At 37.3% G+C, this 24,783-nt stretch overlaps 1 protein-coding gene across 1 annotated transcript in view; it reads right to left on the bottom strand.

Annotated features, from left to right (window-relative positions):
- Positions 1-6,546: 6,546 nt before the first annotated feature.
- The window catches only part of TRPC4 (transient receptor potential cation channel subfamily C member 4), a 193,936-nt gene continuing 175,699 nt past the window's right edge, over positions 6,547-24,783 (bottom strand). Inside the window, exons 8-11 of the mRNA XM_021678301.1 lie at positions 22,374-22,568; positions 9,312-9,353; positions 9,094-9,183; positions 6,547-7,269 (exon numbers count right to left, since the gene is read on the bottom strand). Of these exons, the coding sequence (XP_021533976.1) occupies positions 6,547-7,269; positions 9,094-9,183; positions 9,312-9,353; positions 22,374-22,568 (1,050 nt within the window). The remainder of the gene's footprint in view (positions 7,270-9,093; positions 9,184-9,311; positions 9,354-22,373; positions 22,569-24,783) is intronic.

The following is a 24,783-nucleotide window of genomic DNA, read 5'->3' as shown; positions in this document are numbered from 1 at the left end:
TCTTATAGTGATGTAATTATAAAAATGGAGGACAAACTAATGGTTTTCAAGGGTTTGCGATTGGGAGGTGTTATGAGATGGATGTGGTTTAAAAGGGGGCAATATCAGGATACTTGTAGCACTTAGATATGTTCTGTATCTTGACTATGGTTGAAGATACACAAACATATACATGTGATAAAATTGTGTAGAACTGAATACACGCACAAGACCATCCACATATATATATATATGTCTGTATATATATATGGTATAAGGAAAACTGCAGAAATCTGAATGAGATCAGTGGATTCCATCTATGTCAATATTCTGCAATTTTGTATTGTAGTTTTGAAAGATGTCTGTTTCCACTGGGGGAAAAATGGGTAACTGGTATGTGAGATATCCCTATATTATTTTTTACAACTGCATATGAATCTATAATGATCTCAAAATTAAAAAAAAACAACTGAATTAAAAAAAACAGAAGAAGTAACCATTCACTTAATATTTGGTGGTGCCTTTACTTCTTCTACATTTCTACTTTCCTGTTTGTTTGGTACTTCTAACTTCAGAAAGGTGATGTAACATAGTTCAGTATTTTAGAGATGGATGGGGTATTTCCATCCAGAAGTTTCAAGTATCAGCAGATGAGATGTAAACAGGTGCAAGGCTGGATTTGCAGTCCCCCCACAACAGCTAGGTGAAGATACCAGTTTCCAGCTTTCCCCCAGACTATCAGGGCATTTTGCATTCTGAATACTGAAGCAACACACTAAGTTATTTCCTGGGAGTAAATTAAACCTCTAAGTATATTGATGCCTTGAAAGAAAATCAATGCAGATAACCTCTTATTCCCAGAGTGGGGAAACCCGGCTTCTGATCTGCAGGCTCAGGAAAAGAAAATCTTGAAGAAAAAGACAATTAGACCTAAGGGAAACCATAAAAACAGATCAATTGGAATTAATTGAAAGTCTGGATTAAAGAAAATTCTTTAAAATAATAAAATTTTGGTCCAGTTATGATCCAAGCCTGGAGGAACAGGATTTGCCAATGTTGGGAAAGAGAAATATTAAGTCTTAAATAGCTAAAAGAAATCCAGAATGGCCGAGGTCTAGTGTGTAGAGAGGATGATGCTGGTCCCATAAAGTGGGGCCACTTTTTGAAGGTCATACTATGGAATATTTACTTAATCACAAGAAAAATAGACAGCTCTGCAAGATAGTGAACAGAGGGGAGAAATGAGCATATTGGCCTTTTAGAAACACCTTGTTGTCTCTCAAGTACTCCTCAAAACCTCATGGTTGATCCAATAGTGTCTTAGCAACACAGTATGAATATATTTCAATAGGTAAAGACAATCAATGAAGAATTTTTTTTGAGTGGGTTCGAATAACTCTGCTATATTAAATAGCTCTAGAAAAGTCTTCCATGATACCCTGTTAGATAAAAAACAAACAAGTCACTAAATTATAGGTATAGTATAAATTCCATTCTTGATAAAAACAATAAAAACCCATAACCTATACATATATTTATATATTTATTTATATTATAAATGTATATATTAATATATTATTATATGTATGTTTTATAATATATATTAATATATTTGCAAAGGCAAGGAAAAACATGAAAAAACAACAAATTATTAGCAGTGATTCCATTAGGAGATTAGGAATTGAGGAGAAACAGCAAAGTTTAGTTGAACAAAAACAATATTTTTTGAGTCGTTGAATACATAAGTTTCACTTATGAAATTCAAATGGTGGGAATACATGAATTGAGTGAAACAAATAGAGATGCTCCAGAGCACCACTGTCCAATAGAAATGTACTGCAAGTTACAAATGCAAGTCACATATGTATTTTAAAAATTTTCTAGTAGCTACATTAAAAAGTAAAAAGAAACATGAAACTAAATTTAATTCATATATTTTAACCCGATGCATCCGAAATACTATCATTTCAACATGTAACCAATGTAAATATTAATATTTTTCATTGTTTTCATACTAAGTCCTTGAAATCCAGTGTGTGTTTTACATTTATAGACATTTCAGGTGCTTAGTAGCCATATGTCAATAGTGGCCACCATATTGGACAGTGCAGCTCTAGAGGAAGCTGATGGGTTTGCTACTGGTAAATTTCACTGGCAGAGACAACTTCACTCTTTGCCAACTCAGTGACAGCATGACCATATTTGGCCCTGGTCTCATGGTCTCAATCTCGTGTCAGCTTCATATTTCCCAGCTCTATCATTTTTCAGTTGAGAAGGCTTAATTTTATTTCAGACATTTTATTATTACCAGACTGTGTATAGAATTATCACAAAATCTACAGTTGAAGTGAAAATGATGAACTGCATTTCTTAGAAAATGGTAAGACACCAGCTTTTAAAAAAAATCTGTGAACACAATTTTGTAGGGAAAAAAAGGTAGTATCTTTGAATTTGGGCTGTGGAAAGTTTGAACGACTATAAATATTTTCTACTGAAGGGGAGAGCAAGGAAGACAAAATTCCACAAAAATAAAAATTCATTAGCTGAGACATTTATGACCTGGTATCTCATCTGAATATCTAAATGAAGAGTTTTTCTTTAAGCTCCAACTCAACCACTGAGTAGCGGGGTAAATTTGGATAATTGCCATAAATGCCCTGAACCTTAGTTTCTCCAGTTATCTCTGGAGATACCAAAATGTTTTCTAAAGTCATGTGATAACATTATATAAACAAAGTTCATTGTAATATATCGTGAAATAATCAGAATAATATATTTGAAATTGAATTTAAGGCGACTTACAGAGAGTAATTTCTAAATGTAAATTACTGGGAGGTCTGAATTTTGGAGAATATAAGACAAGGAAAAAATGTAATAAAGTTAAACTGAAGAAATAATTTTCCAAATGGTGAGTATATTCATAAATTTAGCTCTTTAAAAATTTAAGTCATTGTAAACATATTGACAGGGTCACACGGATGGTTTTTGCCCAGCTGATTTTTAAGGTACTGTCTAAAGTGGTCTGCTTACAAACACAATGCACAATAAATAAGAATGGACAGATTTCAGTGCTTGATGTCTGCTCTTCAACAAAAAGTCATGGGACTGGACAATCATTCACGCCACTAAATCCCAGAATTAGTAAGGATTATTGAATATTAGAAGAGTGAATTTTGTATCACGGGTTACCCATATTCCTTCTATACTGGCTGGGAAATTGCTTCTTTGAGAATAATATGATAAATTTCTTTCTTTACACCTCAAAGGTTATCCAAGATATTTCTTTGTTTAGATTTGTGTGTTCAATTACTAAAGTATGTTGAGTTGCTATCCAGGTCAAGGCAAGAAAGTGGGTGAGCTTTTGCAGTATTTTAATTGACAGCCAATAAATAAAATATCTAATTTAAGAAAATTTGATATACAAATATCCAACTTATGAAACAGTTACATTTTGAGGATGGTTATCACTTTGAAAAATAATTCATCATTTTACAAAATAATTCACTACCATTTTTTTCTTTTTTTACATAGCCAGTTCCCCTACTGAAGTTAATACAGAATTATTTACATGGATATTTTCACGAATACATCTATGGCAAATGGTGAGGTACATCTTCATAGCATTTTCTCTTGTAAATGGGTTTTCCAAGTAGATGATAAATGAAGTGCTGTGAATATAACCTATTCTATTAAAGTTAAACTGAATTTTCTAGACATTCTTCCACCAAACCCTGACAATAAATAAATAAGTAAAGATGAGCAACAAATAGCAAGGTCAAAATGACATGAAACATAAGAAACATTATTTATACAAATGAAGGTGTGATGTCAAACCTCTCTTTGGTGTTTAGGAATTTATGTTCATAGAAATATGAATGGAAATGAAAAGAAACCCCAAATTACTCATTTAAAGACCTCAAAAAATATCATCCTTCTATTTGCAATCCTGTTGTTTTATGTTTTCTTATTCTTTCCCTATTGTTCATCTTCATTAATGCTACTTAGTATCACCACATATTCAGAATAATGTTCAATCCTAGGACATATTGTACTAACAATATCCAATATTTTGTTTAAACTCATAAATGTATCTGTCAGTGACATCTGAGGGTTGTTAAAAGCCATCATTTTCAGAACATGAGAAGCAGGGGGTTACTGGCTCCAAGTAAATCCCTCTGTTAACACCATGTTCCTCTGTAAAATATCAGCACCCTAACCCCTGATAGAAATAAATTCCTGGGAACATATTTTGTTGTGGCTTTTATTGTCAGTGGTGTTATCTGAAGGAACAGAGGACATTTGAAATTAAATTCTGGTAGAGTATGTGTAATGATGATGTATATGATTTTTACTTTGGAAATAACAACATTAATAACAGAAGCAGCAAAATGGAATCATTGGAAAATACCCCAAGTATTGAGAATAGGTCTATGTTCCCCTACTACCGAAAGTCTGTCGAATAGTTTGGGTGTTTTGCTATCCCCAGGGCTTATTGTGAGTCCTAACATACTTGAGATAAAGGTGTGCTTGAGGCAGTGAGAACAAGCATTAGCCCTATTGTGTTTCTCCAAACCTACCAGGCCCATTCCTCTATCCCGAGGACAAAACCAGATTTAGGAAAAGAGCAGTATCTCAGTGCCTTTGGGTTGTGGCTTATTTGAAAACTAAAATCCAATATTTCCAGTTGAATTCTGATGTCCCATACCAAATATGTTTTTTCTTAAATCTACTAACTTCTATAATATAATTGAGTCTAAATTATCTTTAATTTTGTGCACTCCTCTTGCTTTACAAGAGGGAACACAGATTTATGGAGTTTACCAAACTCATTCTCTCTCAAAATACACCATTTCCGAAGTAGCAACAGTAACCCTTATATGTGCACATTTTTTGCTCTATTTATGTTTTGAGAGGCACTACAAATAGTAATTAAGAGCATATCTCTGGAGGACTCATCATAGCTCTATCATTAGCTGTGAACCTTCACCTAATTAGTGCTTGCCTCAGTATCTTCATCTCTAAAGTGGGGATAAGAATATCACCTCCTTCAGAGGATTGTTGTGAGTAGTACATAGGTGTTGATACTCACACTGCACATAGGACAGTGGCTGGCACTGTTACTGATGTTATTCCTTATTTTCCATGTATGGTAATCAGAAACTTTCCAATTTTGGGTCAATGCTAAATCATGTACAGTCTAGTCCATGGAAGTAATTTCTGAAGTAAAATGAACTCAGCATTTTTCTAATGATTTGAAATACATGCTAATTGTATGTGGTGAAGGAACTTCTATTTCCATGGTGGCTTAAATAGACACAAGTTACATAACTTAAACTTTATGAAGTTGCCAGTGCCTTTTTATATCAGGTAAAACCCTTTCTTTTTTAGTAGTTCGTGAATGAGTGTAATTTAAGCTAGATTACCTTGAAGACAACAGAAGAAACAAGTAATTAAGAATTTTGTCCCTCTGGGGAAAGCTTTATATCTATATCTATTGCTAAAATTAATAATGATTTTGGGTGAGTTTAATTTTAAAGAAATATATAGCAGTCACTGGGGGAAAGACGAGGAAATCATTATGTGTTTGTACTTCTTTTGAATTAGCAACAATGTCACACTGATTGAAAATACAATTTATCTTTGCTTAGATTTAGAGTTTAGAATGATTTTAATTTCATCTGGATATTATGAGAATGCAATCATCTTGCTTTGTTTAAGGTGCATTAATTATTCTAATTTATTGTTATTCTTTTCTAGGACTGAGAACTTCTGTCATGTTTTGAAATTCTGTTATTCATAAAGCCTGGTATTTATACTGACTAGCAATTGAACCTGAAAAAGGTCAAAAAAAAAAAAAAAACAACTTGAAATAAAACTTTTGTCATGACAAAATCTCATTAAAAATCATCAATCATCAATATTTATTAAGACAAACATTTATTTTATTTACTGAGAGGAAAAATTGGGCAACCTAAAACTCTGAAATACACCTGACTTCCGTTTTAAGAGGGAGTTTGATCATGACTCTATGATAAGGAGGCTTGTTTGCTTCAATTGGTGCTGTAATTATTTACATGTTAAGAAATAATTTGGTAATATTTGTGTATTAAAGCTAAACTGTAGGGCCGACTGAAAAGTCTTTGATGAGTAACCATCTCTAGAGACCTAAAAAATTATGAAAAGCTCTAATATTTCAGCTACATTGGTTTCTGCATATAAAAATATCTATCATAGGAGTCAACTACCACATGAAATAAGGTGGATTTGTTTTAGTTGAAAAAGAGAGCTAAAAATTTCCTGTGGATTATGGCAACAGTACAAGAATACACAGTGCGTTTATTTATTAACCAAAAAAAAAAAAAAAAAGGTAAAACAAATTGTGGAAGCAAAAGCTGGTTACAAAACCAGGGTTTTTGATAGCCTTTGCCTTAGTTAAACATGTTACACGTTAATATGCCACAGATGATAAATGCTATAAAGTGTAAGTTAGCTTTTGCTAATTTTCCCCCTACCCAGAGCACTACGGAAAATATGTATATGTAGGATCAACGCTTCCTCCTTCAAGTATCACAATCTTGTGGTCACGTAATCTTCGTGGGTGACTGTGTCTGTGAGGTTTACATCATAGTCTATGCTAGAGTCCTCGTCCTTTGCATGCTTCTCCTTTGGTATGATTGGAACAGTGTCCTCCACCACCACCTTCTCCGACTTGAAGGAACACACTCTCTTGCCCACCTGTAAACCCAGGGTGTCCGTATTCCTTTCTCGGTGGTCTACTAATATACACTGTTCACTGAGACCCGGGATGTTCAAGTCACCCCGCGAAGCTAATCCTCGAGATTCCAGTTGAATATTTCTCTCCAGTGGTCTTACGGCCTGTTGACGAGTAACTTCTTCTGAGACAGAGAAGATTTGGGTTGCATTTTGCTCAGCAGCATTTTGTTTTGATCGTCTGTGAAATAACCCGAAGTTTTTGATATCGGTCACAAAATTCACTTTTCTCTGCTTCTCCCTCGGCGGCTCCTGCACCACCAGGGCGGAGCCATTGCTTATGTTGTGTCTCTCGGAGGCAATGGCGGCGGATCGCGGGTGAATCAGAGTGGTTAAGTCGAAAAGGCTGAAGTTCTTTCGCTTGTCCTTGCTGCTGCCTTCGTTATCGCTCTTTTCATCCGAGTCGGCTGAATTGAAGGACTCCTTCGTGGCCTGAGCCGCCTGCACGGTGGAGAGTTTGCTTCCCCGGAGCAACCCCAGGACTTCAAAGCGGAAACTGGAAATGTCTTGCTTTAGTTCCTAAGTGGGATGTAAAAGGATGACATTAGCTTAGGACCTGAACAGATGGACATTAGGAACCATCACCAGCATGCTTCATGTATGGCTCTGGTGTGTTTTCACTCTTTTTTTTTTTAAATTTTTTATTGGTGTTTTCACTCATTTTTAAGAGCGAGGATTAAGCTCTGCTGCGGTTCTGTCCCTGGCCCTTGAGTCATTTTGATGCCTGCTCGTTTCCCCGCTGGAGCTCTGTGGCAACACAGAGACTTCCCGGGACCGATGCAAAAAGAAATAAGGGTGTATATTGGATTTCTGTGGGACTGCACTTTCAAATGCTTCCTCTCCGAAAGCTTCATCTGCTTTCAAGTCACCTCTCGTTCTCTCAGGATTGCTTTTTTTTTTTTTTTTAAGATTTTTAATATTAGCACATGTAGCTGTCCCAAGGGCCATCTAAAACAAAGTAATTACTGGGGCGTCTGCCCTTCCAAGAGTTGGCGGTTACCTTCAGTTGTTTACCACCTTGGAGTTGAATTTATCTCAGCATCTGGGTCAGCTGCTAAATCTCACCAATTGCTTCAGATCAGACAGCATTTCTTAGATTCATCCTTTACTTTTATCTTTTGGGACAACTGAATTCTCAATCCTAACCTGACGCTGGCCTTCCTGGTGGCCTCCTGCCTCCAACCTACTTCCCAAAGCACCATGAATCATTTAACTACAAAATTTGGAGGCTGTGGCTGCAAAGAACATTTGGGATCCTGGACAACTTTCAACCCGGGCTTTGCATTTTGCAATTCATCTACCTTCTTTCCTAACCAGCTACTTATCTCTATTCTCTTGTCAGACCTATTGCTTTTCACTGTTAAAGAGTCTTCTGGAGGGTTTTTTACTTGTTTGTTTTTGCCTCTAAGATCTTACAGACTTGCTCATTCTTCCAAAACCTCTAAGAACTCAGGCAGAATAACAAAAGGTATTTTATACACATGTGCAAGCATATATACATTACATGTATTCCACCTATCTCTTCTGATAGAATTAAAAAAAAAAAAAACACCTCAGGGAGAAAGACTAAGTTTGTAAGGTATACTTAAGCGTAAACCTTGAATTTTCTACTACCAAAGCTGTGCAGAGCACAAACAGGGTTTTGTTGTTGTTTTTAGCATCTTAGTTACTAAATGTTTAGGGTTCAGAAATCAGACTGAAATTTAAAGCTCACTCGTTAGAGTGTTGCTAGGATCAGCAAGTCCAAATGCCACTGGGCACTAAGATTTTCTCTGCCTCCAAGTATACCCCCTCCATATTTCAGATTGAAAGTGCTTGAAAACAGTCTATTTTGAAAAGAAATTTCACTGCTTTTTTTCTTTTTAATAGTTAAATAGTCTTGAATTTAAAAGTAAGAATTTAAAAGTAAAAAGTCTTGTGTTTGGGTGGCTCAGTCGGTCAAGCATCTGGCTCTTGATTTCAGCTCAGGTCATGATATCAGGGTTGTGGGATCAACCCCTGTGTTGGGCTCTGTGCTCAGTGGGGAGTCTGCTTGAGATTTTCTCTCTCTCTCTAAAATAAATAAATCTTAAAAGAAGAAAAGAGAAGAAGAAGAAGAAGAAAAGAAGAAAGAGAAGAAGAGGAGGAGGAGAAGGAGGAGGAGGAGGAGGAGTTGGAGGAAGAGGAAGAAGAAGAAGAAGAAGAAGAAGAAGAGGAAGAAGAAGAAGAAGAAAACGACAATGACGACGACACATGGGCTTGCTGGAACACAGGGCTGAGTTTCCAGCTCTGATTTTAAATGTGCTTGTCTGGTTCCATGCTCTGCAGAACCTGCCTCTTGGTGATGAGGATGAAAATGATTACCTTAAAGTTCTCTTCAGTCAGACCTTCTTCAGTTTTGGCATCTCTGATCATTGCGGCAACGTATCGCTTCACCAGGTTCCTCATAACCTCCTGAGGCATGTCAAAACACAAGAATTGATATTCAGTGCAGAAATATGATTTCTCTCTTGAGTCAGTTCTGAAGAGGGGACTGTACTTTATTTTAATGCAAAATTTCAAGATACACTAGAATAACTTACTTGATATTGGTGATGTCTTCTCAAATTATCAGCAGCTCGCCTCTGAAAAGGAAAGAGGCATTTACTTTTCAGTTAGAGTGATATATTACCATTTTGGAAAATAATTCATTGTTTTTTTAATTGAGAATATATCTTTCCTCACTTCTCCAAAGTGAAAATTTTACTAGACAATGAACAATAGCTAGAGAGTGCATCACATGAATCAAAAGAATGAATGAACCAAAGGAACAAAGTGCAAGGTTATAATCCCTACAGCAATTAACATATAGACAGAGTTAACGATGAGAACGTTGTTCTTTTAATAGAAGGTGACAGAGAATTAGATAATCATAGCTGATATGTACCCCAAATAACTTGAAGTAATCTAAGAGACACAGATGAGACATATCAAATAAAAAATAAAAGAAATATCACATAAAAACAAAAATTCAATAGAATAAAAAGCTCACGTTATACCAATATGGAGGTCTTCATAAATATTAGTGTAGCAAGATGGAGAATTTAGCCATGACATGCAACATGTAATCAGAAACAATGTTAGACCACTAAACCCCCCAACATTAATTTCAATCAGATGTACATTAAGAGGGATTTGCCGCTTTAATTAGGTGGTTGGATTTAACAGAAAAATAAAAGATTCTGTTCAAACATCGGGCTCATAAATTCATCATTTAAAAAAAAAATGTGAGTCTCAGCTGTCATTTTGAAAAGATCAGAATGGTTTGGGAGTGCAGCTAGAGTTAGCACAGAGCAGTGATCCTGGTGTGCAGAATAGAGAGAGAGGATGTTTAATGACTAAAAAAAAAGTCCATAATAAATTGAGTTAAATAATAAATGACACTAAAATTATATAATTGCAGATTTCATGGGTATTCTCAACGTACTAGAAAAAAGCTATCATAATCCCCATTTTGTGCATGTTGAATAAATATCAGTATTGATTCTTAAGGAAGAAAACTGACCAAATTAAAATAAAAAAATATTTCTGTAATAAAAGAATGAATTTGGTAGACTGTGAGAAAGCAAAGAGATAACATATTAGGGTTTAAATAAATCTTTTGATCTTATTCCTTACTAAATACCTAATGATAAGCTGATAAAATGGAATTTTAAAAAGAGTTGTGACTACATCACTGGAAAAAATCAAACAATGCAAAAGAAGCTTTTTTTCTCTTTAGGGGAATAGGGGAAAATGGCTTTTTCACTGGCCAGGAGAATAAATTTGTGTTTCATGATTATTAGTGACTTTTAGGAACAGTTGAGATAATGCTTACCTTCCTAAAAGCCACTAAATATTTAAGTACCATCCAGTTTTACACAAATCTTAAACAAATTTTCAATATGATTATGGCATTCATTAAAAGACTGGGAAGTTTGCGGGGCGCCTGGGTGGCTCAGTTGGTTAAACGACTGCCTTCGGCTCAGGTCATGATCCTGGAGTCCCGGGATCCTGGAGTCCCAGGATCGAGTCCTGGGATCGAGTCCCGCATCGGGTTCCCTGCTTGGCAGGGAGTCTGCTTCTCCCTCTGACCCTCCTCCCTCTCATGCTCTCTGTCTCTCATTCTCTCTCTCTCAATAAATACATAAAATCTTTAAAAAAAAAAAAAGACTGGGAAGTTTGAAACTTACTACAAAATTAGACTATCTTGAAAAAAGATAGTGTGGGAATTTTATGACTGAGCCACAAGATGGAGGTATATGACTCCTATTGAGACATAGCTCAGCTGAAATCTAAGACAACACCCACTTCTGTAAAGACACAGGCCTTCCAGATCTCCTTAAATTTACTTCAAGTGGACAAAAATACTAAAGCAAGCTGTATACCAAGTTCTTTAACACTCTCACTATAAATATTTTACAAGAGACCTGTATTCCATGGTTAAGTTGATAGAAACTGTGAATTTAGTATAGAATTTAGTCAACTCAAGCTTGATTACTTTGGGCTTCTATTGCATTTTGCTATTCTGTTTTGGTCAAAAAGCCAATAAAAAGTAGTCAGCAGAGAGCAGTCTGAAGTCAAGATTTAACTTTAAATTTCCTTAACGCAAAATTAAAGCTAAGAATGACAGATTCTGAAAATTACAAGTAACAAGTGAAAATTATCATGATGCATTCTAGTATTGAAAAGAGCACAGACTGTCTTTTATTTCAACATAACCTATTTATAAACAAATTTAAAAATTTTAATACAAATTTAAAAAGATCAAAGATTACACTTTAAAAACTAATCTGAGACTGATTTTTCTAGGGAAATTTTTTTTTTTATTTTATTTATTTGACACAGAGAGAGAGACAGCGAGAGAGGGAACACAAACGGTGAGTGGGAGAGGGAGAAGCAGGCTTCCCGCTGAGCAGGGAGCCGGATGCGAGGCTCGATCCCAGTACCCTGGGATCATGACCTGAGCCAAAGACAGATGCTTAAGGACTGAGCCACCCAGGCGCCCCTCTAGGGAAATTTTTTTAAAGAAGCAAAATAGTCTGACAGAGAGAGCATAGAAAAAGTTTCCTATGATGACTTTTAGGAGCTATTCCATATCCATAGCCCAGATTTAAGCCTAAGTTAATATAGTTAATTGTTTTTGCCAATCACTGTTCTTTCACACCTACTAGTAATACTACACAACTATCTTTAGTCTTGTGAGATTACATCAGCCAACTGAACTTCAGTATCCTAGGAAAATAAGAACCGGATGAAGCTAATCCTCTTCTGAATATTGAAAACAAAAATGAATGCAATAAATCCACCAAATGATGACCACTAAATTATGCAGCTCAGGTATCTCTCATGTCTATGTAATCTCTCCTTTTCTGGTTAGCACCACAGAACTGATTCCTATCAACCATTACTATGATGCCCACCTATCTCTACTTTCTTACATTCTGGGAGGTGGTGGGGTGTCACTTTAAGAACATGTACTTAGAAGGCACACCTGGGTTTGAAGGTGACTGACCTAAACAAGGAATTATCTCTGAGGTCCTCTCCCATTCCCATTTTTTATTTTGCAAGGTAAGGATAAACACACTGGATGATTTTGAAAATTAAATGAGATAAGAGATTTAAGACATCTATCACTAATGTTAGCTATCACTAATGTTAACTAACTAGTTCCCATCCTCTTTCCATTTTTTCTCTTTCCAATTAATAACCTGATTTAACACAGTTTTAAAAAAATATTCTTGAGTCATAAAACTAGATAAGTTGACACATATAAAGATTACCTCAGAGGAAGTAAAAGAAGATGTAATTGTCTCTCTTTGTGTGATTTGCTTGCATTTCATGCTTGAGGACTGCATTTTATTTAGCTAAAGAGTTGAATGCTTTTAACCTAGGCAGTAGAGGTGTGAAAGTAAGAAATTTGTATTTAAGTGATAGAGTGAGGGAATGGCTCTAGTAAATATGGATAAATGTAATGCAAATTCTGTAGGTATTTTTGTCTTATTAAGACTCTTTTTTTAGAGCAATGTCAAGTTCACAGCAAAATTGAGTGGAAGATACAGAGATTTCTCATATATTCCCTTACCCCACACATGCACAGCCTCTCCCATTATCAACATCCCCAACCAGAGTGGTACATTGTTACAATCGATGAACCTACATTGATATATCATAATCAACCGGAGTCCATAGTTTACATTACTGTTTACTCTTGGTGTTGTACACTCTTATGGGTTTGGACAAATGTATAATGACATGTATCCATCATTATAGTCTCATACAGAGTATTTTAACTACCCTAAAAATCTTCTCTTCTTTGCCTGTTTATCCCTCCCTTCCTTGCCCCCACCAACTCAACCTCTGGCAACCACTCATCTTTTTACTGTCTCCATAATTTTGCCTCTTCCAGAATATTATATAGTTGGAATCATACAGTATGTAGCCTTTTCAGATTGGCTGCTTGAACTTGGTAGTAAGTATTTAGGTTTCTTTATGTCTTTGCATGCCTTCATAGCTCATTTCTTTTTATCGCTGAATAAATAATATTCAATTGTCTGGATGTACCATAACTTATTTATCCATTCACCTACTGAGCTACATCTTGGCTGCTTCCAAGTTTGGACAATTATGAATAAAGTTGCTATAAACATCCTTGTGCAGGATTTTGTGTTGACGTATGTTTTCAACTCCTTTGTGTAAATGCCAAGGAATGGGATTGCTGGATTGTATGGTAAGAATATATTTAGTCGTGTAAGAAACTGTCTTCCAAAGCAACTTACCTTTTGCATTCCCACCAGCAGTGAATAAGGGTTCCTGTTGCTTCACATCCTTACTAGCTTTTGGTGGTGTCAGTGTTCCAGTTTTTAGCCAATTTAATAGGTGTGTAACTCTAGTCAGTCATCTTTTTTGAGGTCCCGAAAGTTTTACGAATATCCCTGCATGATATTGGATTTTTGCTGTGACCTCTGTGAATTTTCCTTTGTGGGTTTCTATTTCATGAATCTTAGCTTGTAGGGCCAATTTAAGATATATTTATTAAGTGGTTACACATTCATGGCAGAGGTTGAAAGAACCCAGAGATGAATAAAACATACTTTTTGCCCTTAAACAGCTTAGTGTCTACTAGGTAGAATGCCAAGAATGTCTAGAGATGAAGGAAAAACAAAACAAAACAAAACAAAAAACAAACAAGCAAAAACATGGGGAGTGCCTTAAGAATGTGTTTTGAGTACAGGGAAGGAAAAAGTAATATTGGGCTAAGGAAAGAACCAGTAGCAGCCTTCAAACAGGGAAGAGGATTTTATTTAATTAAATTAATTAATTAATTAATTTATTTATTATTTTTGGGGGGAGGGGAATGGGATTTTAGATTGGACATGAAAGAATCATGGGACTCTGACAGATGCACAGACATTCAGATGGGCAGAAGATTGGAATACGGTCAGCAATATGTTGGCACTGGAGGGTGAGAGACATATTAGGGCTACTTCCACCAGTACAGTTGCAATGTGCTCTGATAATCCGAATATAGGGATTAGCTCATGTCGGAAACCCATTAGCATGGGTTCTTTTTTTTTTTTTTTAAAGATTTTATTTATTTATTCATGAGAGACAGAGAGAGAGAGAGAGAGACAGAGGCAGAGGGAGAAGCAGGCTCCCCGCGAAGCAGGGAGCCCGATGCGGGACTCGATCCCAGGACCCCGGGATCATGACCTGAGCCGAAGGCAGACGCTTAACCGACTGAGCCACCCAGGCGTCCCAGCATGGGTTCTTTATGCAGAATCTCAGAAGGCACAATGAATTCAGTGGTTGGCAGGCACCTGGGATTTTGATGAGTTGAGTGACATGTGATGAAAGTGGAACTTCGGGCGCCTGGGTGGCTCAGTTGGTTAAGTGACTGCCTTCAGCTCAGGTCATGATCCTGGAGTCCCTGGATCGAGTCCCGCATCGGGCTCCCTGCTCGGCAGGGAGTCTGCTTTGCCCTCTGATGCTACCCCCTCTCATGTGTTCTCTCTCATTCTCTCTCTCTTAAATAAATAAATAAATAAAAGAAAGTGGAACTTCTATGATAATGATGCGGCAGCAGTATTAGGTAGGAAAGAGGAACATGGAGAATTAGTAGATGAGACATCAGTTGGGATGCTGATACCAGGATGTGAGCTGAACCAGTGGCAGTGGGAATGAAAAGGAGGAGAAGCAAGGGTCACAAAGGGATAGAGAAGGTTGAGAGGGAACAGAAGCCAGGGGGCTTGGCAGCTGGAATGAGAACCTGAAGACAAACATTTTTAGTCTAGCTGCTGACATGTTGGTGCTCTTAAAAAGTAACAAAGAATTCCACTTTGGAGATGCTGACAGAGGACATTAAAGTGGAGATGCCACTGTCTATTTTGCATCTTTGGGGAAGGTTAAGACTAAAGAAAAAGATTGAGGATTATATGCCCAGATGCAATGGTGCATCCAATCACAAATCCACATTTCTCAGCATTAATACAGGGAAACTATCGTGGACAATACAGTCACTGATAAATTGTGAATATATCTATCAGGAAAGCATACAATGACCCCCTTTCTTTTTTTAACTAGCTTTCTTAGGCTAACACTAAAATTGATTTCATTCTCTAACTTCCCTCTACCAAAGGTCAAGGAAAATCAGACTGGGTTTTAAATTTCAATACAGACATATTGTTTATTAGAACCAAACAGCCAGGGGGCACCTGGGTGGCTTAGTCAGTTAAGCATCCAACTCTTGATTTTGGCTAGGTCATGATCTCAGGGTCATGAGATCGAGCCTCGTGTTGGACTACTGCTAAGGGTGTGGAGCCTGCTTAAGAGTCTCTCTCTCTCTTTCCCTCTTCCTCTGCCCCCTCAAAACAAAACAAAACCCAAAACCAAAAATGCCAAAGAGCTGATCTAGTCTCATTGCCTCATTTATAAGTAAAGAAACCAAAGCCCACAGAGTTCAGTGAGTAACTAAAATTCCACAGTGTTCTCATGGCAGTGCCAGTTCTAAATCACGGACTAGAACTCACTCTTTACACTTTGCTCTGTCAAGTAGACCCTTAGAGACATTTGAACACACCTGCTATGTATTCTTTGATTTTGCCTCCCTTTCCCCAAAACATCTTAATTTGAGGGTCAGCACCATTAACATACTGGATCCATATTTCTTTGAATAAAAATGAGTAACCACAGATGCATGGTATATGTTGTATTAGATTCTTAGGGCTGCCATATGAAATACCATAGATGTGTGGCTCAAACAACAGAAATTTATTGTCTCATGGTCCTGGAGGCAAGAAGTCTCAAATGAAGATGTTGGCAGGGAACTGTTCCCTCCAAGACTGAGGGTAGAATCCTTCCCTTCTTCTTCCTAGCTTCTTATGGTGGCTGTCAATCCTCAGCGTTCCTTGCTTTGCACCTGCCTATTTCCAATCTCTGCCTCTGTCTTCACAAAGTGATCTCGTCGTGTCTCTGTGTCTTCACATGGTCATTCTGATAGGGACTCCACTCCAGTATGACCTTATCTAAACCCAATTACATCAGCAATGACCCTATTTCCAAATAAGGTCACATTCTGAGGTACTGGAATTTAGGACTTCAACGTATCTTTTTGGGGGGGACACAAGTCAACCCATAATATATGTACTCTTTGCAATAAACATAATGATAATTTTTGGCAATTGGTAACATTATTAAACATTATACAGTAGAACTACCATCAACAATACCTAGCATGGTTGCTATCTTTTTGTCGGGTAAAGATCAGTTGACTTTCAAAGGCGTTTACTCTCACAAGGGAAGGTATTCCATCTTGTAATCATCACTGGAAATGACCGAGAACAGAACTGACCGATTTGCGTTCATAAAAATAATATAATATTTTGTAGAAAGATGTGCATTTTAAGTCAGCAGTTTTCTTTGCAAATCATGTCAGAAATCTAGCAGCATCTGCAGAATGTTCCTTGGCAGGGTGACTTTCGCTCGGGTACCCAAGGCACACATGTGTGCCACATCGGCGTACCTCACAGTTTGCAGGTTCCTCTTGATTCGTTGGGAAAAGATAAAGGCAGTATGCGGATCACAGAACTAATGATAAAGGAAAAGACCAACGGAACCTCTGTTGCTATGAGGGAATTCGGCATTTCCATGAAGTGTCAGATTGCCTTAGAGCAGGATGGGTTTTGCAGCTGGGAAAGAAAGGGCTCTGAGGTATTGGCTTTGACATTTCTTGCTCTTTATCTCTGGTTGTCTGCAGGTCCCCTGTGCTGAGTGTCAGGCACACTTCACCCAGCGGGTTCCCTGCAATTAACTGTCAGCCCGGCTCTCTCATTCCCACTCGCCTTTTGGTCCATCACTGACTTTGAGCCCATGCATTATGCCTCTTATCCTTTGCTTTGCTTGGTGAATCCCTTAGGGGCTGTGGCTTGCTATGCTTTTCTCCTTTTAAAAAGGAGGAAAAAGGCAAGGGGCCATTCCAAGATGAGACCCCTTTTTCAAAATTGCCATTTGGCTCATTTACAGAGGGAGCTACATATTGTTCTCTATAAGCACACTTTCTAAGCATATAAAAATAAACGATATCAAATGTCTGAATGTCACCCTGTCAAGCCAAATATTCAGGGTTTCACTCTGGAAACACCAAGAACATCACACAGTTCATTCCTCCACATCCCTACCTGGGAAAGTAAACTTAATTAAAAGGCCCGGTGAGCAAATTTTACAGCAGTAAATTAGGGGTTGGGAGGTACTCCTGGATGAATACTATGGTATCTATCAGCTATGTTGTTAGGCCTACTGAAAGTCGTGAAGATTAAGGAACAATGCATTTTGATAAATTAGCACTAAAAATACAGTCTGAAAAGCATGTGCTATTAGCATTTTTGCTCTAGTGATGATAGCTGGTCTTAATCCATTCACGGTTTCTAATTCTCTGGCAGTGGCTGAACTGAGTGTATGTCTGGCAACTGGTCAGGCATGAGTGTTCCATCTGTGGTCCCAGAGCTGAGTGATGCTAAATGACCCTAATGGACATAGTGTTTCATGTTTTCCTCACTATGAGAGAAAATCAGAAAGTGGATAACATGAATCTAAGGGAGTTAAAATCATTTTTTATCATTTTGTCCAAAGACCTCACATTTTTTAGTTCAGCATATTGACCTGTAACCTAAGCATTCCATTTTAGAAACCTGGCCTATGGCATTGAAATGTTTCATACCAATTAAACACTTTGGCATTAACATCTTTTTACTTTAATTAAATGATCTGGACCTCTGAGCAATAAGTACAAATGTTGATTTTGTTTTCGTTTAAAAAGCTGTGCTAGACATTCTGCATGGAGCACTGGGTGTTATGCACAAACAATGAATCATGGAACACTACATCTAAAACTAATGATGTAATGTATGGGGATTAACATAAGAAGAATAAAAAAAAAAGCTGTGCTAGATACCAATGGTTTCTTTAACAGGAGTTTCTAATTAAAATTACAAGGAAATGCTAGTTAAAATAGAGATTCCTGATAATTCTAGCATGTGCTAAAGTCTAAGAACCCGTGGTTTAATATGGAGAAAGGTATTTGCTGATAAAATGGGGTTAAGTTAAAAATTGGACAAGTAGTAATATTAAAAACCAAAAGCTACAACATGTTTCTTATTTTACTGACCTCTCAGTAGGCTGCCTGTTTGGTGGGATGTTCATAATTTCCCAGAGACAAGCCATTTCTCAATAATGGGTTTGCTTCTTACAATAAAGGTTTTGCTCAATAGCTCATTTCTGCTTCATTTATGTTTCCCCCATAAAGCATCCCAAATGAAAGGTTAATTTATCCGGAACTCCCAGTCACCCATAAAAGGAAGTCCAAAGTTAAAAAAAAAAGTTAATGAATTTTCAGGGCTAGCTGTATCAGTATTACTCGGAAACCATAAATAGCCAGATAAGATCACCAATGATGGGCTCCTGGAGACTGGCCCGTGCAGCCACCCTGAGGAGCCCTGGCTGCAGGCTCTGCCTGGCCATGTGCAGGGAATGAGCACCAGTATGACATTTGGGCAGCTGCTGGGTGACCAGAGTCAGTGAGTGAATCATACAGTGGGAAGGTTAGAGAAAATGCCTCAAAGAGTGCATAAACTCTACCTCCAGCTTAGCTTCAAATTTCTGCTTCACAAATGTGGCCTAAATATAAACCAGTTGAGATGCAAACAGAAGGTAAGCCAGGCTGTGAAACAAGGGCTTTGAGATACAGGAATCTGAGAGGAAGCTGAGAACAATGACAGGATCTGCAAAAGCTATTGAGAAAAATGAAAAGATGAATACACAACGTGGAAGGTATCATTGCACCGTTATTAGATTTTTCAGGAATCAAGAGGGTGATGGAAAACACACTGGTCTGGGAAACAAAAGACCCAGGTACCCCCCGACACACACACACCCCACTGTCACCAAGGGACCCTAAAACACTGGGGAAGGTAAATATGTCCTCTTTGAAAGGAAATGGTTGAGCTAAATGATTTCTAAGGTCCCTTTGTAGTGTAATGTGATACTCTAAGCCATCCCTTGGTTATACAGTGACTGTCATTCGTACTTCGAAGTCACCTTGTAATTAATGGAAATGCGTGTATCTCCTTGTCTTCATTTGTCTACACTAATGAACTGTCAAGAGGATTAACCAAATTGAATTCACAGAAAAATCAATTATTTTTGACATTATTTTTTTCATTTAACTCTTCTATTAATATTACCCAAACTTCTTAATTTACTTTTCCTTTATCTTATATTTTTCTTTATAAATAATATATAGGATTTACTTCCATCTAAGATCTAACTGTATAAAACTCAACTACAAGTATGCAAACCAAAATATTATGTCTTTCCTATTCTGGAAATGCAATCTAGACTAATAGTCAATTTATAGCACTGAGTTTGATTAGGCTGGTGTTTGCCCAAAGCCTTAGCTTGGTGAAGAAGAGGCAGGATTGAGAGTGGGACAAAAGTAGAGAAGAGAGACATGACTCATAATATTTATTTAGTTGGTCATAAATTCCCAAAGCATAAAAATATCCATTATCAAAAGTTAGTAAGATACACGTGGCTAAGGAGAAAGGAATGGCTTGAGGTCACACAGTTAATTGTGAATTCTCTCTCTGTGCATCAGCTTGGATTAAATTTAGAGATAGAGACGTAAAAAGAAATTTGGTTTATTGGAGACCAGTAATGTATAGAAAAGAAAGCTTTTTAACTGACACCATTTACTCTCTCCCTCTGAACGGTGTGAATCACTGCTTTAATAAGAAATCCCAAATGAACTTTAAGCCCTTATTTGCATCTAAGAAATGATGGTAACCTATTCCTAACAATGCACCAACAGTGGGAGGATTCTGGGGGGTGGGGGGGACTTGGAAGTCAAGTTCTTAGGGTGGTTTTCTATTATTTTGGTGGCAGCTCAGATGGGTCTCTTAAAATATTAGAGCAGGGCCTCATATCTTGTTACAAGTTTTGCAGCATCTTAAAACCCAAGATTCTCTCTCTTATTGCCTAAAATTAAACCAGTAAGGACAATTTTTTTGTGTGTGTGACCTTTATTTTGGGGCCCAGTAACTCTTTTGAAATCAAAGTACTCCTATGAGAGATAGCACACAACTTTACTAATCATTAATATCTTTTCAGGGATTGATTAAATAGATTTCTTAAGAATTTAAGAATAAGATGTGAAAAAGGACAAGTATATTTCAATGTGGAAGAGAGTAAGCAGAGTTTGGCTTCTCTGAAACCTTTTTCTGTTTCTCTCACGGAAAACATTATTTATTGCTTACACTGTTGTCATAGCATCTTGCATGTAACAATATTATAATGCTAAAATATTATTTGACATGTACTATAGTAATATGTTCTCATATTTATATCTCCCTTATGAGAAACGATGCCCTCAAGAATGGAAAGCATACCTTTGTACCTCCTCCCACAGCCCAGTTCCTGGTTGGCATGTGGAACGTGTGCAATAATTGCTTATTAAACTGGTCATTGTATTTATTTTAAAATCATTTTTAAGTAATTTAAACCTATTTTTTTGACAGAAATCAAACATCTGGAATAAAATAATTTCACTCTTTCTAAAGTTAGTGGTAAAGTCTATCAATTGGCATGAGGATTGCCGGCTAAGACTTGATCATAATTTAACTTTGGTTTCTAAGATCAGATATATGCCCAAACTTTAGTCCTCCAAGTTCATGGGGTAAGAATTTATGAGAAAGAAACTACCTGCTTCTCCTAACCACCTCTCTGTTTGCTATATGCTCTTGCCAGTCAATTTCTCTTTAGAATTTTTTAGAAATGTTACTGACAAGACAGCAAAATCAATACCACTGTCAGCAGAGAAAGGCCCATTTGATGCTGATAACAATGCCTAGTAGGCAATGAGGTTAATGGATGAGAAGGATCACTTAGGGCATAGCTAACAGTCAAAAACCATGTTAAATAAAATTCAAAACAAATTTAAAAATTTTAGTATGTAACTGGTATTACTTGGTGATTCTAATATAATGGCATATTAGAATAATTACAAAGCAATTTCTCTGAGCAAGTCAAAATGACTAATGAATGGTAGAATATGAATTCTCAAAAGACCACCATGAGAACTGTAAGGAAGAAATGAAGAATAACTTCTTTCATGTCAGTGGTTTGGCTGGAACAAAGTCTTAAGTCCATGTCTCTTCTGATGGAATTGCTTGAAGCCTTGGTTTCCAGAATGAAAGAAATTTCCGAAGGAAGTTTAACTTACAGTATAATAGGAGCATGGCTCTGGGTGGTCCTAACATTTTCAAAAAACCCAACTTCCAGGTATTTAAAATGATTGGGAGTAGGGGCGCCTGGGTGGCTCAGTCATTAAGTGTCTGCCTTCGGCTCGGGTCGTGATCCCAGGGTCCTGGGATCGAGCCCCGCACGGGCTCCCTGCTCTGCGGGGGACCTGCTTCTCCCTCTCCCACTCCCCCTGCTTGTGTTCCCTCTCTCGCTATGTCTCTCTCTGTCAAATAAATAAATAAAATCTTTAAAAAAATAAATAAAATAAAATAAAATAAAATGATTGGGAGTAGAAGCAAAATGTTGAGCAATTCGACATATTCTGAAGTCACTGTGCTTGAACATGGCACAACAATTTCAAGTAATAATATCCATTTAATCATTTAGTTGAGAAATTTTTGTCAAACATTATATGCTCTGTAGGAGCTTATGTTGGGCACTAAGAATACAAGATGACTGAAAACAGCCCCCCTCCCTTACAATCCAGAGAGAGAAGTAGACGATGAGTAAGTAATGCCACAAATAACCTGAGGTTGCAATTCTGAAATGGGCTAGAAATCAGGGGTACCAAGAGCCAATGTGTTAGTTACCCCAGCCTTGGCTCATGGGTCCAGGAGAGGCCTGTGTCTGGTGGGGCTCCTATTTAAATAACAGTGACCACCCTCACTGTAGGAACCAGTGTCTTAGACATGGCAGCTGTGTGATAAATGGTCACCAAATGCAACCAGGAAAAACAAAAAGGCTAAAAATACAAAAATATCCAACAAGAAATACAAATATATTCAAATACACAATTTTTAAAAAAAAGTAATACTAACATGCTGTGTTCTTACCCCTATTGTTCCAAAACTTTCAGGCTTTCTCCTCATCTTTTTCTTGCACAGGTGTGTCCAGATCCATTTAATCAGGTACCAGAGAGACTTGGGGCTTGGGATGACATTGAAGGGAGTAGGCAGAGTACCTCCTTCTTCGAAATAACTCATCCAAAGCTTTGTTCGAGCGAATTTCCATTCTATATCTGCATGGTCCTGAATGGGAGAATATGATAACTGCTGACAGGTTTCTTAATTAATAAGGTGAGATAAACCTCACAGAGAGCCCGTAACTTGACTTGGAGCAGCTCTTGGAACATTAATTAAATTGCTTACAAAAACAAGGCTGACTCGCAGCGATAGTCATCTAAATATTTCAGATGATGGCTTACCCTGGTAAAGAGTCACAGCAATCTTGTCAGGATTTATCCTTCCTTCTTCCATGAAACAGACATCTAAAATAATTCCATGTTAAAGAGACTGCAGTGATCAGTTTTGACTTGAAGATGAATTTTCCTTTCCTGCACTGTAGGCTTACATTAGCTCAGTTGCACTAGATTCTGGCCACAAACAGGCCTTTATGTCTTACCCAAGGCCTTGAATCCCTGCCTAGGTGAGTGTCACCTGCATGGATGCTCATGGCTTAACTCTCTGGTGTTTCCAGGAGAAGACTTACTTGATATGTTCCTATGTGAATAATTCTTGTCCACCTTTAGGCAACAGACAAAAATTCAAAGAGAAGTTCCTCTGACAAATGTAGAAGAGGGCCTCTGACACAGCATTGAACCCTGACATAACCTTGTCCAAATGGTACCAGATAGGAGTATGGTTAGTGGCTGCCTGTAAGCCTGAGGCTATCCCCCTCATCATTTATCAATCATCCCACTTTATTAATGTCTTGGAAGAACTTAAGAACATTTGTGACAATTAGAGATAGGGCAGCCAGTCCCCTCTTAAATTAGCCACAAATATGACTAAAGCAGAAAATCTGGGAAGTAGGGGGTGGTAGAAACTGGGCATATACATACATTTTAGGATTTCAAAACCATTCATTTTAACCCATTAATATTAGAAAGAAGAACTCAGATTTTAGAGTAGGAACATAACCTTAGACTGTGCTTTATTCTAATATTCCTAAATGGCTGTGTGCTAATGAACGTATGTGTTGTATATACATTTCTACTCTGAGCAATAGAGATTTTCATCTAGACACTGGACAGATTGTGCTTTCAACAGGAATGAGCATATCTAGAAAATGTGTGACCTTCATTGTTGCTTAGCAAATGTTTGATGGGATAGATTGATCAATAGACAGAAACACAGAAGTTGCATCCCCCCCCCATAATCCCCTCTTCCTCTCCTCTATTTCTCCCACCTTCCCTGGCTTTCTTTCTAAACAAGCTTATAGATTCTGCACTAATGAAGAAAAATATATATTGTTTGCTGTAGTCGTGGAGAATGGGAGTCAGTAGAATTGGCTTAAGGTCATAAAAAAGCAGTCACTTCCATAAAGTGTTGGCCCGTGTTTTATAGGATCCAATTTGTATATACAGTTTATATGTAGCTTGATAATTAGAGACTTTCTAATTTTTTTGGAAGGGTGGTCTGGAAAATAAAATCCATATTTTGCAAATGTTTTGACCAGAGGAATACAGAACTTCTGAAGCAAATACATAGAGACTATCTTAAAAAATCCATACTTGCAAGATGCTTAAATGAAGCTCCACAAATTCAAATGTTCACCTGCAAATCCTAGGAGCTAGGTATATCTGATGCAAATACTTAGTTTGTGAATCAGTAAATAAAAATCATCTATTCTTATGTTTTATGCAGTTTTTCATCTGTGACAGGGTATCTTGCCTCCATAAAGACCGTTGAAGTAAAATTCAGAATGCTGCTCCTCAAAATAACAATAACAACATTCCAGTGGTTTAGCAATAGATTCAAAGGTGTAATATAATTGTGGCTATTTAAAGAGACAATTATGGTTATAAATTATGCTTATAAAATGCTACTTGTCTCAGGTATAAATATGAAAGACTTAAGTGTATTTCATTCTAGGATGGATTTGTTCTGTCGCTATTGCTAATGGCCACTGACGTGTAGGGAAGTTCAAGGAGACAAAGGGCTTTGTCTTTCTTTTCATTGCTGTATTTCTAGTTCCTAGAATAGTACTTGGCAACAGAATAAGTTCTCATTAAGAACTTGTTGAATGGGCGGCTGGGTGGCTCAGTTGGTTGGGCGACTGCCTTCGGCTCAGGTCATGATCCTGGAGTCCCGGGATCGAGTCCCGCATCGGGCTCCCTGCTCAGCAAGGAGCCTGCTTCTCCCTCTGACCCTCCCCCCTCTCATGTACTCTCTCTCATTCTCGCTCTCTCAAATAAATAAATAAATCTTTAAAAAAAAAAGAACTTGTTGAATGAATAAATAA

This window comes from Neomonachus schauinslandi, chromosome 3, assembly GCF_002201575.2.
Source record: "Neomonachus schauinslandi chromosome 3, ASM220157v2, whole genome shotgun sequence".
Taxonomy (NCBI): domain Eukaryota; kingdom Metazoa; phylum Chordata; class Mammalia; order Carnivora; family Phocidae; genus Neomonachus; species Neomonachus schauinslandi.
This window is presented reverse-complemented; position numbering and strand designations above follow the sequence as displayed.